At 40.5% G+C, this 17,832-nt stretch overlaps 1 protein-coding gene across 1 annotated transcript in view; it reads left to right on the top strand.

Moving 5' to 3' along the window:
• Positions 1 to 14,234: 14,234 nt before the first annotated feature.
• The window catches only part of lgr4 (leucine-rich repeat containing G protein-coupled receptor 4), a 52,247-nt gene continuing 48,649 nt past the window's right edge, over positions 14,235 to 17,832 (top strand). The window contains exon 1 of the mRNA XM_088333701.1: positions 14,235 to 14,973. Within this exon, the coding sequence (XP_088189827.1) occupies positions 14,789 to 14,973 (185 nt within the window). The 5' untranslated portion in view covers positions 14,235 to 14,788. The remainder of the gene's footprint in view (positions 14,974 to 17,832) is intronic.

Genomic DNA, 17,832 nt, shown 5'->3' with positions numbered 1-17,832 from the left:
TCACTATGTTTTGTGTACTATTACCCAATGCTAAATCTATTGCACCCTGGTCATCTGGTAGGAGTATTATCACTTGTGAGGCCCCTTCTCTGTCATGATTGCCTCTTGGAAGCCGTCAGATCATTATGCGAACTGTTGCCTTCAGCTCAGTAAGCCTTTTCGTCCGACTCCGTTCCTGCCCTGCTTTTTTCTGCCTGATCTTTGTTGCCAACCTGTTTCCAGACCTGACTACGCCCCGTTCTGCCTGCCTGTTACCTGACCGGTTTCGCCCCGTTACTGGCCTGCCTCCTGATACTGACCCCGCTTACGAACTCGACATTGCCTTTGATCTCCAGTCCCGGCCAACGACTTGCTATTCCCGCCTGTATCCGATCCTCCTCGCCAGACACGGAAGTGTCATTTCCGCACCGCTCGCTCCTTTTGTCCATCAGCCATCAGATCGTGGAAGCAAGCCTTACTCTCCCTCTTTATCAATAAAAACTGAGAAAACGAGCGCTATTGGGTCCTTTGTCTCTTTATGGTCTGTGACATTTTCAAAGTTTCCTCTTTCTTCATTCTGAGGTTTTGAGTTTTCCTTTCCTGCGTGTTGGTTTAAGATCAGGCGATGGTGTAATTGGAAATCCTGTGCAGTCCTTTGAGACATCTTGTGATTAAGGCTTATACAAATAAATGTGAATGGAATGTGACTCTAAATATACGCATGTATTATTTCCCTTTATTATTTGATACACTGCATAATATTCTTTTGATAAAAATATGGATATTCTTTAGAAAAATTGTTCTGTAATTGATTTTCTAACGGCGAACCCTTTGCTTTAGGCTTCTATCTTTTTTATTTTTTTATTTTTGCTATTTTGAACCAGGGTGTTTGTTTTATTCAGTTGAAACAATTGCTTGAAGACGCAATTTATAGAAATTCATAATCAATCAAACTTTGCCCCGTGATATGATGATGAAAAGATAGCAATAATGTTGTATCACAACAGTGTTAAGAAAAGAGGAAATGATTTCAACCACCTCACAAACTATTGAGGTTTTTGCACTTTGCTGGAGAAAAAGTATTGTTTGGAAAGGGAAAAAAGCGCTACAAGGACAGATGGTTTCCAAAAGGCACTTGGTGTTCATCTAGAAGACATCAGACATATGTCTCAAAATGGTGCGAAAGAACAGGGGGCACTGTGCTGATGCGTTTGCCAATACAAGGATATAGCTTGAGGCTACAATATCACAGAAAAGAAGAATGACGGGGCCGGTTTTTAGAATTAGATCACAGAGGTGATTGTGACTCAGGTTTTAAAATTAGAATTTGATTTGTCTTTGTTTGTATTGATAGCAACGTACTGAAAACTGTTCATATAAAGATTAGTCATGGAACTCCAGGTTAAACATGTAATAATGACTTGAAAGAGGAAAAAAGATCAAAAAGAATGTTAGCACAAATACACAAAAATATTTTCAAAGTACTGCAAATGCATCATAACAATAGTGCAAAATAAAAAGTAGTAATGAAGTTGAGCAGAAATATGATTCCAAAATAATTGAAAAAAATGGCTCAGCAAGTTTGTTTTTCTTACCTTTCTCTTATTCGACCCTAAGGCTGAGTTCAATAGTAGCAAATTTGTGTAGACAACAAATTTAGTCTCTTACTTAATTGAGTTATGACCTCAATTTTATTCAAAATCTAAAATCAATGTTGTTCTCTGTGTGCTGTGTTTTGCATGACGAGCGCAGATCATTTTGGCTGGGTATGGGGATAGAATTAGGCTAACACTAAGCCAATAGAAAAAGGGTTCTTAACCTGGGTTCGAACGAACCAGAGGTGGGTAGAGTAGCCAAAAACTGTAGCTACAATTTGTGGGAAACTTTGGGATTGTTGTATTTTAACCATCACAGAGACCTGGCTGAGTTCAAGGATACCCAATGCTAGTGTGCAGCTAACAAGCCGCTTTCTAAATCGCTTTCTTACTCTGGGATAGAAAACATTTCAGACTTAATTGTACTTTTGTATGATGACAATAAAGACCATTCATTTAACTGCAATTCGGTGTTCTGAAATTTTATTTGTGGATCTATAGTTGTTATTTTATTACAGCCGTATACACTCAGTCACTGTGGACGTCATCTCAGGGAAAGTTTGACTGTTGGGGGCTTTTATGAAGGTGCAACGTGGATTTTAACTTTTCACTGGGGGTTGTGGTCTCTATTAACCGCAGTAACCGAGGAATTACTGTACTCTTATTTGACTATTGCAGATGTGCCGTTTTCGTTGGGTGCACCAGTGCCCGTCTGCCATAGTAGGCCCTAGTTTGACGTACAAATAGCAAGGCAGCTTTTTGCTCACAAGTGGGATAGGATTCAATATCCCACGACCTGTTTATAGCCGTACCACACTGTGAACGCCCGATCTCGGGAAGCTACAGTAAGCGGGGTCACCCCTGGTTAGTACTCGAAAGGGTGCTGTGAATAGGTCATTTAGCGCACGCTCTGTTTTGACAACATTGACTGTACCCCTGCTCCTCACCCTTGCCCTTGCCCTCAGTACAGACAGTGAAAATTAATTTACCCAAGGTGACCAAATTAATTGAATAATTCGTCTTAAGATAGATTTTTGGGGGGGAGATATAATTTCCAATCCTTCAATTCTGGGGAATTGTTGGCTATTTGCTAACACTACATTAATGAGTTCCAAGTTGGACAAAAATAATAATAACCCTTAATCACACTGTACTGTTGACTTGCACAACTAGCATGGCTCAAGGCTTGGTAAATTGGTGACATTTCACAAGGAAATATATTTAATGGCAGCAGGGCGGCGCAGTGGTTAGCGCGTGTGCGGCACAGTTCTAAGGTCTTACTGTGCGGAGTTTGTATGTTCTCCCCGTGCTTGCGTGAGTTTCCTCCGGGCACTCCGGTTTCCTCCCACAATCCAAAAACATGCATGTCAGGTTAATTGGCCGGTCCAAATTGTCCCTAGGTGTGAATGAGCGAGCGAATTGTCCGTCCCTGTGTGCCCTGCGATTGGCTGGTAACCAGTTCAGGGTGTTCCCTGCCCACTGCCCGATGATTGCTGGGATGGGCTCCAGCACCCCCGCGACCCTACTGAGGATAAGCGGTGCAGCTAATGAGATGAGATGGGATGAATATATTTAATAAAAAAAACAATTCTTTTTTCGAAAGTAATTGTTGAGATAATCAATAAAGAAGTCAAATGGAAACAGAATCATTTATATCTAACCAATTCCTTATGTACCCCATTCATGCCAGTTCAGAAAACAAGGTTTTGGTGACCTCAAAATTAGAAGAAATTCAAATATATCTTTGACTGAGAGTCATTTTTAATATGATTAAAGTTTGCAAATGCCTTAATATCTTTAATTTCTGGGTCCCCATGTTCACCGGAATTATTTAAGTCAGTACAACCTGATCCAATTTTCTTTGAAGTTCTATTTAGCTTTGCTGAAAGGCTTCCCTTTAGAAGATATCAGGCTGTTCCAAGAGACACCTAATAAGAGAAAAAGCTTATTAAGATTTCTTTTTTTTGCTGTATGTCCTCAGAGCAGGGGTGTCAAACATGCCTCCTGTGACCCTGATCAGGTTCGCCAAGGGTCCTATTTCGATCCAAGACAACCCAGAGAGAAGAGCAAGCAAAAAACAAGCTGCACTTTTAAAATTGTCCACTTGATGTCGCCAAAGCCAGGTACCGCTTCCAAAACAACTGGAGCTGTATTTATCTCTCTCTCTCGCTCTTTCTTTCTCTCACTCTCTCTCTATATATATGGCGCAGTGGTTAGCGCGTGTGCGGCACAGTTCTGAGGTCGCGAGATCGAACCCCCTGTGTGGAATTTACATGTTCTCTCCTTTTTCCTCCCACATTTAAAAAACATGCATGTCAGGTGAATTGGCCGGTCCAAATTGTCCCTAGGTGTGAATGAGCAAGCGGATTGTCTGTCTCTGTGTTCCCTGCGACTGGCTGGCAACCAGTTCAGGGTGTACCCTGCCAATGCTCCCTCTAATTTTCCACGGGTCTGAGTGTTTACAGAAAGTCGGTGAGCTTGAAACAACAGTGAGCAACCATAATCCCAAGTGTGGCAACTAAATCACTATCAAACATGTCCAAAACTTGACATCAAGTTACATTTTGCTGAGTTTCCGGCGATGCAAAATTATTTTTCTCTTTTGAACGAATTGACTCATGTACTATTGCAAAGGTTGTACGGCCTACAAACGTTGTTTGTTCTTACAATTCTTTCACAATATATCCATTTCTTTTTATTTCCTGACATATTTTGTCGCATAATATTAACATTTTGGGGGGCTTATTTAGTTGGTTGTAAGATACAGAACTGTACTTAATCATATTTTTAGTGGAAGTACAATGTTGGCAACAAGATTCACTTGATATAATTGGAAATTATTTGAATGCAACACAAACTTTTTCTTCCTTTTTTCTGTGTTTTTTTTCTACTTTTTTTAAAAATTCCTTTAAAAAATCTCATTGTGTTTATTTTTTTCGAGCTGTTACTTTTTTCTTTTTGTTCTCTACTTACTTTTTTCCTACATTTCTTTCTTTTCTTTTTTTCTGGCTTTTTTCTATTTTTTTCCTTCTTTTTTTCTCTTCCTTTTGTTAATTTTTTTCTCAGCTTTTCACTTTACTACTTTTTCATTTTGGTATTTTTTTCTTTTTTGTTCTATTCCACCATTCCTTTAAGTCATTTTGTGCATAATTTAAAATAATATTTGGTCATGTTGGGATTAAAGAAGCAAAAACAACCTGAGGGGCCGTTTAGGACCCAAAAGAGCCGGTTCCTTTTAGTGAGCCGAGCCGAAGAAGCCGGTTCTCCACAAACTCTACTAACTTTACTCAACTTTGTTCTACTTCGACTCAACTTCAAAATACCGCATTTAGGACACAACGTCAGGGGAACCTGTGTATTTTTACCTTCATGCACTGTAACTTTGACTTGAGTCGCTTCTTAATTAGTAATTTTGATCCCTCATTTTTGTGCGCTGGCTAGATTTTCTTTTGCGCTGAGAATGTGCGAGCAGTGCGCAATTGCGTACGCGCGCAGCTTAGAGGGAACACTGTCCCCTGCCCACTGCCTGAAGATAGCTTGGATGAGCTCCAGCACCCCCGCAACCTTACTGAGGATAAGCGGTGCAGATAATGGATTGATGGGTGGATTCAGATATTTTTTAGGCAAGCAGAGAAGGTCTTGCAGGTCCTAAATTTCAAACACATTTGCACACAATCTTCAAGAAAGTGGGCCTAATTGAGGAACATTTCCCCAGAGGATTGTGATTTAATCACAAACCTAGAGCTTTTTCGTTTCTTTTATTGGTATTTTGGTTACATTGGTCCTTTTTTGTTTGACACTATTGGCTTATTTCTGAAACAGTTGTATGAGTAATATTTTCACTTTTTTTCTTTTAAAGTGTATAATATTTGAACACTATAGATGGCACTATTGTCAAATGCAACGGCAAACCAGAGCCACAGCGAGCAGCAAGACGGCCGACAAATATGGCGGCGACCTTAGGTATGGATTCCACTATGTAAAAAAATACAAAAATCTGAAATTATGATTTATTTATTTTTTATAAAAATGAACATTGGTATGATTTATATGATTCATGTATTTTTGCCTTGTATTTAAATCAACTTTTATTTTTTATTTTTACCGAAGGTAAAGCTTTTGTACCACTAGGAGGCACTAAATACTACATACCCTTTATAGTTTGCAACATAGTTTTGAAATAAAATAAAAATGAAACATTTTGCTAGCTAAAGTATTTGTACTGTGTTTATAGATAGTATGAACACACTCAACGGAAAACAGGTTCAATTAGTCAATGATCATGGCATTTCCAAGCAAAAACGTTTAGGTTCGGTATCGTATGATACTACCCAATCGGATAGATACCAACATTCCGAGCATCGCCCACCCCTTTCATCAACTTAAAATAAAACCAAAATACTGTAAAACCTTTTTTACTTTACTGTTACAACCTTGTACAATACATTTCAACAACAACAAATATATTATTTTTAGAATTGGCATTTGGCACTAAAGCACAGGTGTTGAACAGGCGGCCCGCGGGCCAGATCTTGCCCACTGAGGGATTGAATCCGGCCCGCGAGACAACACTCAGAGAAGCGCGAGAGAAAAACAAGCTGCAGGTTGAAATATGTCAACTTGATGTTGCCAAAGCCAGGTGCCTCTCACAAAGACACTGTACTTGTATTTATTTTTCTCTCTTTCTCTCTCTTTCTCTCTCTTTCTCTGTGTCTCTCTCTCTCTCTTTCTTTTCCACCCTTTTTCTCCCACTCTGTCTCTGTCTCTTTCACTCTCTGTGTCTTTCTTTTTCTCATCCTTTGTTGCTCTTTGTCTCTTTCTCTCTCTGTGTGTCTTTTACCCCCTTTTGCTCTAACTTCCTTTTTTCCTTTTCTCTCTTTTTTCTTTCCCTCTTCATACCCTTCACACTTTCTTTTCTCTCCTTCTGTCTTTCCATTTCTCTTTGGATTTCTTTCTTCCTCTCCCTTTCTTTTCTCCCTCTCTCACGACTTTTTATCTTTTGTTTCTCACACTCTGTCTTTTTTTTCTTTCTTTGTCCCACCCTCACTCCTTTTCCCTCACTCCTTTTCCCTCCCTCTTTCTGTTATTTCTTTATCTCTCTTTCTCTTTAATCTACTAGTCCGGCCCCCGACAGAATGTTTGTTCTATCGTGTGCCCCCCGAGTAAATATGAGTTTGACACCCCTGCACTAAAGCATGAGAGTGGTATTTCAAATACAGTATTTTAAAGGGAATTGTCCAGAGAAGGCTGTTAGAAATTCAGTACTGGTGTCAAAGATGACCAAGAAGTTCCAAAATCATTTTTTTATCTGGCATCTCATTTGGAAAGGGTCAAAAGGCAACCAATGTACATTACTCTACGTGGATCTACGTATGTCGAAAGGGCATTCGAGAAGAAAATAGTCTGAAGCACTGAGAAACTTTAACCACTGTGGGGTGGTGTTTCCCTTCAGACCAATCCAGCTATTACAGGTACTCTAAATGCAACAGTCAGAAATCTGCCATTACGTCTTAGAAAACATATTTTTAGGGTAAGTAAGTTTTAAAGTGCAGCATGCAGTTGTACATCCACTATTGTGTACAAGTTAGGGATTGATTGGGATTCTGCATGAAAGACCTGCCATGATCATTTGTTCCCTCTTCATAATAACCATCACTTTTACATTTTAGTCAATGATAAAATACCAAAACGCAGTAATAAATCTATGTATGTTTTTCAACACAATTTGGAATAAAAAATATCGTCTGGTTGATGGAAAGAATGTATTATATGGTAAGGTTTATCAAATGGTTTTGTACATTCTCACCCTGCTCGTAATTTGTTTTTTTAAGGGAGTGAGGGATCTTTCTTTTCTTCAAGTATTTTTGGCACGGGGTGTATAAAATCCAAAATAAGTTGATTTTTTCACTCTGGTATGGGTTTACAAACAGTGCAGTTTGTCCTGAGCGGTGGGGGGGGTGTAATGCCGGGTTTTATGTTGTAGTAAGTAAATACAGGGTATTATTGATCGATACCGATCCGATCCGATACTTTTTGCTCATTAAATATTGATCATTAAATATCAAGCTTCAATGACTACTGCCCAGTAGCACTCACTCCCATCATCATGAAGTGCATCGAGCAGCGACTCATGCAGCACATTGCAGCACATCAAGTCCGCTCTGCCATCCGCCCTGGACCTCTGCCAGCTTGGATATCAGAGTAACCACTCGACCGACGACGCCATCTCGATTGCTCTCCACTCAGCCCTCACCCACCTCAAGTACAAAGACCCTCATGTCATAATGATGGGTTTTGACTTCAGCTCATTTAATACGGTTATCCCACAGCACCTCATCCCAAACTTGATCGGCGAGGACTCAACACCTCCCTGTGTAATTGGCTGTTGAGCCTCCTCACAACGAGACCACAGGCAGTTTGGGTTGGCAGAAACACCTCCGGCACTATCAGAATGAACACAGGGGCCTTTAGGGTTACATCCTGAGTCCCCTCCTCTTCACTCTGCTCCAACTTCTTCATTAAGTTTGCGGACGACATGACTGTGGTGGGTCTCATCAACAACGGCAATAAGACAACCTACAGGAGAGAAGTAAGCAGGCTGGCTCTATAGGTGGAGAAGACCAAGTTATGTCTACTTCTGGAGGGTGCACAACGAGCATACCCCATTCACAATCAATGGTGCTGTAGTGTAGAGGGTGAGCAGTACCAAGTTCCTGCGTGTGCGATATCAGCCAGGACCTGTCCTGGAGCCATAACATCCCATCCCTGGCCAAAAAAGCCAATCAATGCCTCTATTTCCTCCACCAACTCAGGAAACCAAGTGACCCGACCCCCATCATGCTTTCTTTTTACAGAGGCACCATCGAGAGCATCCTGTCTAGCTGCACTACCGGGTGGTATGGCGCCTCCACTGTGTCGTGGCCAAAGACCCTGCAGCGCATCCTAAGAACAGCGGACCAGGTCATTGGTGTCCCACACACACCTCTCCTGGACATCTACAACTCCCGCCTCACCCACAAAGCCACCAGGACAGCAGGTGACCCCACCCACCCATCTCACAGCCTATTCAACCTGCTGCTGTCAGGTAAAAGACTGAAGTCTCTTGGAGCAAGAACCAGCAGGCTTAAGGCCAGCTTCTTCCATTAGGCTATCAGGACTCTGAACTCTCTCCGTGCCTTACCCTTTCCCACATCTCCGCCTTCCGACATATATAAATACAACAAAAGAAAACTTCCTGCTATATTTTCTTGCTGCTATTGGTTATTTGTACAGTTTGCACGCTGAGAATAGGAGGCAATCATTTTAATCTTTGCCGAATGTTGTGCATTGAGCATATTTGAAAATAAAGTTGAAGTTGATAACTGAACCTGTACTCTCATGAATTAGTGTACATTTACAATTAAAACAGAACAAAGAATTGACTAAAATGCTGTTTTTATTAGATAACTACAATGACACCTAGAGCAGTATAGATAAATAAATACAAATATTTTTATTACACCTATTTCAGTACAAAAGAGTTAAACTAAAATAAAGCAGCGATGTAACAAAAATAACAACTTTTATAACTACACACACACGCATATATATATATATATATATATATATATATATATATATATATATATATATATATATATATATATATATATATATATATATATATATATATGTAACGGGTGTAGTAATAACTTTTGTTTCATTGAAATTCCTGCTGAAATATGTGTATAGTTTTTGGTAAATGTCCTGCAATGATGAGTCCAACAGTGCCATCTGCTGGTATGGGGTGGGGTTTGGTTTTGGCTTCTGACATGTGACCGGGAGGCGGGGTTTGTTGGCAGTCTTACCAGAGAGAACTGCAATGGTAAGACACATCTTTTGGTGCTCCACAAAAGAAGTTAATTTTAAACATTATAACCCCAGCTGACAAATCTCTCAACATGCACAGTAATGTGATTGATATTGTCAAGCTGTTTAGGTTTATTTTGGTTTTGTTTCTGTTTTACTAAATTATGAATTCCCCTTGTAGAGATCAAAGAGATCAAAGCCAGCAGAAAAGCTAATATTGTGACTTATTCATTTGCAGGTAACTTGTACCCGTTTTTATACTCATTATTGTTTTTATTTCTATTTTCTCATATACATTAAAAAAGGATGATGTTGGTTAAAATTCAGACAAAAGAAAAATATTTTGAATCCATTTAAAAGTTAAAAATCCACTATACAATCTCTTGTTAAAAGTATCTTGTTAAAATGTAAAGATGTAAAAATGTATTGTGATATTCTAAAATGTATTTTATGTAAAGTGAAAAGAAAGCTCTTTGATATGCTTTGGCAGTCTTACCAGAGAGAACTGCAATGAGATCAAAGAGATCAAAGCCAGCAGAAAAGCTAATGTTGTGACTCATCCATTTGCAGAAACTGTAATAATAAAAACCTCATCATCCAGTGAATGTGGATCTTTGGTGGGACACGTACACCGCGGTTACATATATAAATATATATATATATACATATATATATATATATATATATATATATATATATATATATATATATATATATATATATATATATATACATATTTGTGCTTACACAGTTCAATACGCTAGTAATGTTGTTTTCCCTGCTTTATTCTACTTGTACCAAAAGCAAACATTAAAAAGACATTTAAGGTATTTGGCAGCCAGCAATTAAAGCATTACTAAAACAAGTTTGTTCATGTGGCTGTAATACCTACATTTCAGGCTAAATTTGGATTTTAAAGTAAAGGTTTGAACGCGAATTGACTCTAGATTCTCCTATGTGATAAGATGTTGCTTGTACTTGGCAAAAGAACACATCAAGTCATGGTTTGAAAAGATTTGCTAATGTTTGGACTGGCTTTTTTTCATGAGTTTTTCCAAGGCATCTTAAAATTACTTTTCACTGTTTCGATACTTTGCAGATTTTGATTTGAATTGTATTGTCTTCATTGTCATTGATATGAACGCATTCTACATTATGTTATGCAGCAGACAGCAAATGCCATTACTGGGGCAGATTTTGGGGGGGCTTTGTGTGTGTGCGTGTGTTGGGTAGTCGTGCCTGGGTATTTTAGCGGCTTGTTACATTGAAAAGAAATTTATCAATTAAATCTAACTCTGAAGAAAGTCTTAAAAGCGCATAGAAACGCTGATCACCACCAAGTGCTCTGCAGATTATTATCAGGTCTGGGAGATACTGAGGTGGCGTTGGGAGAGAAAGCGATAGAGGGGCCGCAGGTCACTAGGCTACAAACAACTCTAACAAGCCACCCTTGCCGAGCCTGTATCTCATCAACGCCAGATCCATTTATCCATGAGATGGATGACCTGGAGCTACAACTCAAGGGAAAGCGCTATATTCGTGACTCTTGTATTTTAATCATCACAGAGGCCTGGGTCAACCTAAGGATCCTTGATGCTAGCTTGCAACTAGCTGGCCGCTCTCTATATTTCTTTTTTACACTAAAATGAAAACCCTTTGAGTTTTGTTGTACTATTGTATTATGACAATGAGAAAGAACAGTGCATTATAACAATAGTGCAATAAAAAGAAGTGTAATTACGTTTAGCAGCAAAAAAAAACAAAATGTATATATTTTCACAGTTTTGTGCAATCTAAACTTATTATTAAGCTGGGGAAGAGAGAGCACCAAGTTCTCCAAAACTCTGGGGGAAGCGGCCAATGGCCGAAATTTTTGGGGGATAAAATAAAAATAAGAATTCCGTTTTATTTTTGAGAGTTAAGAAAAGTCATGACTTGACGGAACCCTGACTTTTGGGGACCATTGGAAGCCAGGCCTGATTTGATTTTTACAGTTTGCTCTTCTTGTCATCCACCACAGAAAGTCTACCTTCAATATGAGAAGAACCTTTTGGACCCCATCCCCCGTTTCTTCGAACCCTTTTGAAATAGTCAATAAACCTTCTTGTGCTCCAATCAGGAAAGCTGTTTCTTGGTTGGGTAAAACCAGCCTTTGATTCTCCGGTGTTCATATGGCTCTGGAGCTGCAGGCGGCTATGTGGTTCTTTGGCACTACCAAGTGAATCCCTGGCACTTTTTCAACCAACCACGGTCCCAACAACCTCGCCCAAGGAGAATGCCCGGCAACACCGGGCGATTCTGCTTGTACTATATATTTTCAGTTGCGTGCAATAGTATATAATGTCAGTTTCATTCAGCAGACGCAAAAAATAAAGCCCCAAAATTCCAAGATATGTTTTGCGTTATTGTTTAGGCTGGTGATGGCCCTGGGGAAGAAACTGTCTCTGACCTGGTTTGTGGTGGCAGGGGTGGGAAGAGTCTTTTCAAATATTTTTATCTACATTTTCTCTTTAATGGTGGTACAGAAGAGTCTTTGATATTGTTGATTGCTCTTCCACGGTATCGCAAGCCGGAAAGTTCCTCTAGCAGAAAGCAGCTGCTGATCTTTTAGGCCCTGTGTATTACTCTGTATGTTTTTCTTGTCCACTGCTATGCCCCCAGCACACCACATAGTGATGCTGTATGTTAGAATGCTTTCCAAAGTGGCTTTGTAGAAGAACACCAACTTGTGTTCCAGATTGTTACTCCTGAGAACCCTCAGGAAGTGGAATCTGTGATGGGCTTTTCCCACCACAGCCCTGGTGTTGGCGGACCAGAAGACGTCATCGGACCAGGAGACGTCGTGGGACCAGGAGACGTCGTCGGACCAGTAGACGTCGTCGGACCAGGAGACGTCGTTGGACCAGGAGACATCATCGGAGATGTGCATGCCCAGGAGTTTGAATAAGTGGACTCTCTCCAGTCTCCATTGATGATGGGTGATATATATAACAGACATTTACAGTACAGTGTTTTCTGCACTAAGATGCGCACAGGATGATAAGGCGCACCCCCCCCAAAAAAATAGTTTTTTGTCATATATCAAACCTTTATTAACCCCTTAACGTTCCGGCGGCCCGATGTCGGACTGTTGAGAAGCAAATACATATCTCAGACATGTACAGACACGGCGTCCGTACGATTTCACCAGTCACTGAGAAAACCCAGACAAGCGTGGCGATCACATAAAATGTATTTTAATATATTATTATGAAACCATCCATCTTCTACGTCACTTATCCTGAGTAGAGTTACAGCGGGGAGCTGGAGCCCCTCTCAGCCATCTTCAGGCAGTGGGCAGGGGACACCTTGGACTTTTCGTTTGCTACAAGCCACGTGAACTCCTCTTTCCACGATACTTTTAATGTACGTTTATTTTTACGTTTTGTAGCATCATCAATTTTGTTAGCTTCTTTTGAATATTTCTTCTGGGGCTGAGTTTTTGGCTTTACAGTAAGACCTCAGTTATCACGGTTAATGGGGACCAAAACCACCCGCGATAAGTGAGAATCCGCGAAGTAGCGGCGCACCTTCTTTTTTAAATTATTATTTTTTTAGACCCGGTTAAAGGGGAACAAAACCACCCGCAAAAAGTGAAAATCTGCGAAGTAGCGACGACCCTTCAAAAAGAAAAAAAAACAAAAACTTTTTTTTTAAATTATTTTTTAGACCCATTTAATCGGAAGCAAAACCACCCTCTAAAAGTGAAAATCTGCAAAATAGCGACGCCCCTTCAAAAATTTTTAAAAAAAATCTCATCTCATTATCTGCACCGCTTATCCTTATTAGGGTCTCGGGGGGGCTGGAGCCCATCCCAGCCATCTCCGGGCAGTGGGCAGGGGACACCCTGAACTGGTTGCCAGCCAATCGCAGCTGCAAATCACATTAGTTCTCGCAGCTAGCTGCGTTCTTCTTTGACGCACGAGCCGAGTGATCCACCGCTAAGAGTCGTACAGCTGGGCGATTTTACGTCCGCCCGGGACGATCAGAGACAAATTCACGACAGGGTTTTTATTGCGGGTGCCGTTCGGTCGCTCCCGCGAGCCCCTAACCTGCAGCGCGGGTACTTTCGGGCGCGATACGCACGACACCGACACAGTTACGGGGGTCCCGCGCACGTCCGCCGCCTTTCGCCCGCCGCTTTTCGCCCGCCGCTTTTCGCCCGCCGCTTTTCGCCCGCCGCTTTTCGCCCGCCGCTTTTCGCCCGCCGCTTTTTTATGATAAACCTCATTCATGTCGAGCAACTCAGTATCTCACAACAAAATGTTAATTAACAATATATATGATATAACGAAACACATGTACAATATAACGGGGCGGCAGTAGCTCAGGAGGTAGAGCGATCGTTTTAGGATTAAGGGATCCCAGTTCGAATCCCGGCTTGTCCCTGTTACATGTCGCAGTGTCCTTGGGTAAGACACTGAACCCCCAATAAGCAGGTTAGCACCTTACATGGCTGCACAGATCACGGCCGCTATTGGGAAATGTGAAGCACAATGTAAAGCGCTTTGGGTAGTCATTGACTTGAAAAGCGCTATAGAAATGCAGATCATCTCATTTCAGATGTTAAACTAAATAAATAAACACGTTTGAAAAAAATATGGTGTAAGATGATTTTGTATTTTGTAAGGGAAAATACGACAGTTTGTAAGGGCATGGAGCCGTGGATGTTGATAGGTACGGGATTCCAAAGACTGCCGGGCTGCGTGTGGCCCGCGGACCGTAGTTTCCTCACCCCTGTTTTAGCGTGACACAACTCAGGCAGGCGAGCAGACTGGCAAGGCCCAGCTGCCGCCGCAGGTTGTCCGGCAGGGTGCCTGCACACAGTGCACAGATTCACGCTCATGGAATTAGGATTCAGGAGCGTGCGGAAGGAAACGAGCGCCTAGCCGCACGAGGCGACAGATGATTACACGATTTGTTTGACTCGGAAGCTTTAGTAAGAATCACTCGAGCGAAGCTTTTAGCATTTTGGCACCGAGAGGCTGAAGTCGGTTTGTTCTTGTTTAATGGGGCTGCAAGGTAAGCTACCGCGGCAGTCGCCACAACGACAACTTTACGGACTACTCCGGCGACGCACAGGCATCGTGTAATGAACTCAAGCGATAACGCATGTCTTCAAGGACCATGTTAGTATTTTAGCGTTTATTCTTTAATTCAAGCGTACATTTTCTTTCTCGTGCGAAGGGCGCGAAGGCTGAACTTCGGTCGAACATTCGAGCTTCATGCCGAACCACCAAATGAGAGGTCGACGTCGATAAAACTACGGACAAAGCTGTCTTTTTTTAGTATCTTTATCGGAGTCACTCTTGTCTACTGAAAGGGAAATGACTTTGGAGTTGTTCTGGATGTGTTTGTGTTGCTTTCTCCGTCCTGGAGCAAGCGGCCAAGGACAGACTACTCCGGCTGTTTGTTCGCCGACATGCAGTTGCGATGAAGATGGAGGTGCAGACTGCTCCGGGAGAGGACTGACCACCGTCCCGTCCGACCTCAGCACTTTCACCTTCTACCTGTAAGTTTCCACCAGGCTATTTGTGTGCACTGATTTAATTGTTTTTATTGTCATGGAAATCAACGTTGTAAAACATAAATGATGTATAAACATATTGTAAAGGCTTTCAAGAGAAAAATAAGATGAAATACAGTCAGATGACAAGGCAAAATATTTACAAAGTATTAGTCTTAAAAGTTGCACTCTGAACACTATCTACTTTGGTCAGCCACTCCAGCAGCTCCCGTGTTATTTTCGATTGTTCTCGATTGTTCTCAGCTCAGGGATGCTGCTGGAAATGTGAATTTCCCTTCGGGGATGAACAAAGTATCTATCTATCTATCTATCTATCTATCTATCTATCTATCTATCTATCTATCTATCTATCTATCTATCTATCTATCTATCTATCTATCTATCTATCTATCTATCTATCTATCTATCTATCTATCTATCTATATCCCTCAAGAGGGGTGATCGACAGCAAGACACAGACGTACAATAACAAAGAAAATAAAAGGGAAAAAATAGCAAAAACACACACAAAACTTTTTGGACGATGGCCAACCCAATTGCCCAAACACCCAAACAAGCTAGGCACCTCGGCACCTAAGTTTGTCATGCTATCGTCCCTCCAGATGAAACAGGACACAAGAAAGCGGCCCTGTCACTCTGGTCAGGGTGACACAACACACTCTTTTGTTCAACAGCAGGGCCTGAAATTTTCACTGGTTTACCCCTGCCGCATCATACAGGTGCCCTGCTCATCCCTTAGAACGCGCCCAAACATCACACTATCCTTTTACAACACCTCTCCACTCATTCCTATCACCAACAATAGCTCTAGCTTTCACTAGATTTAGACCTCTACTCTGAACACTAACTGGTCCTAAATCAACACCACAACTGGCTCTAACTCAACAATACATGCAAGAAAGGCAACACAACATTTCTTACAACACTAACGGGTTCTAACTGAAGAAAACACGAAAGAAAGACTACGCAGAATATGTGTTCACACGTGGATAAACGGTAACTAAAGTGCCAAGACGATACGTCCATGAAAAAATGTTGGAACATGAACTGGCCCCAACTGAACAAAACTTTAATGGAAGAGAACATTGACTTATATTAGTCATATACACATAGTACAATAACATATTAGTGATTGCTTCTGTTGTTGTTTGTATCAAATTCAATTGAATTGTCTTTATTGTTATTGATATCAACGTTGTCAAGCGTGTAAAGTGTAAACATATTACTGTATAAAGACCAAAGGGAAAATAAGATAAAACACAGTCAGATAACAAGGCAAAATATTTACAAAGTAGTAGTCTTCAAAGTCGCATTTTGAACACTAACTAGTTCTAAATCGACAATACAACCGGCTCTAACTTAACAATGCATGAAAGAAAGGCAACACAACATTTCTTACAACACGAACGGGTTCTAACTGAAGAAAACATGAAAGGAAGACGACGTAGGATATGTGTTTGCATGTGGATAAACGGTAACTAAAGTGCCAACACGATAAGTCCATGAAAAAATGTTGGAACATGATGTGGCTCTACCTGAACAAAACTTGGAAGGAAGGCGACATAGGACATATAGTAGTCATATACAGATAGTACAATACAATAAATGTACAAAACTGTACTGGTGATCACTTTTGTTGTTGTTTGAATCATGTTTAATTGAATCGTCTTTATTTTCACTGATATCAATGTTGTGATACATTGTATGCTATGAGATTAGACATGGCACTCCGAGTAAATATGTAATAAAGACTAAACCTGGGTAGTGTTACTCGAAAACCTAAGCCTGCAATCATGACTTTAAGCTGGGAGATAGTAGAAGAGTAACGCATATTTTACATTTATTTCTTAGACCCGCACGAATAATTTTATTTTTCCATCTTTTTGGGGGTTTGTCCCACCTTGAACAGACCTGATAAAAGAAGATGGGTGCAATGAAAATAAAGCATAAAGGCTCCTTAAACTCAGGCATATTAAACACATCCTTTAATAGAAGAAATCTATAACTTCTCAACTTTTTAACACCTCAAACTACGCAAAGTATTACGCTGCACACTAACCGGCTCTCTAACTCAACAAGATATGAAAGAAAATACAACATTTATTGCAACCTATAGCATGATTCACACCAGATTTTTTTCTATAATGGGACTGGAAAAGTTGGTAAATTGGCTTGGGAAGTCCCCAAAAGTGCTTGAATTTGGCCATGAAAAAGGTATACAAAGCCTGTTTACTTCCACACTGATAAAACGGAAACAAAAGTGGTACGATAACAAGACCATGAAACATAATTTTGGAACACGAACTGGCTCCAACTGAACAAAACGCGAAACAATGACGACTTAGGACATATAGTCACATACAGATAATTCAGTTGAATAAATGTACACTAAAAGTATTAGTGATCGCTTCTCTGTTGTTTGCAGTCTCTTTTAAGTTATAACATTTTCAAGAAGCTCTTTCAACCTAAAATAGCTCTATTAAATGCATTCGGAAAAATTATTCTCAATATTTGAAAGCACTGCATGTATCAAATAAAGACCGTGTATTGGCAGAAAATTTAAATGAAATCAAACAATTACAGTAATCCCTCGTTTTTTTGCGAGAGTTGCGAGGTTGTAAACACTCAAAGTAGATCTTTCTATTTATATATTATATACTCTATTATACAATGTGGAAGATCAAACCTCTACCCAAAACACGGGCCTAGAAAGGGATGGGCAACGCCAGGCTGTTCTTGGCCAAGACACACCACAAGAAGTGGTGCCCTTACAACCTGGGTGGTTAAGGGATCCGTAAACTTAAAGACTGGCCTGAGTTATGATGGAAGAATAGTGCATCCCAA

Source organism: Urocampus carinirostris, chromosome 4 (genome assembly GCF_059441175.1).
Source record: "Urocampus carinirostris isolate Australia breed hairy pipefish chromosome 4, RoL_Ucar_1.0, whole genome shotgun sequence".
NCBI classification, from domain to species: domain Eukaryota; kingdom Metazoa; phylum Chordata; class Actinopteri; order Syngnathiformes; family Syngnathidae; genus Urocampus; species Urocampus carinirostris.
This window is presented reverse-complemented; position numbering and strand designations above follow the sequence as displayed.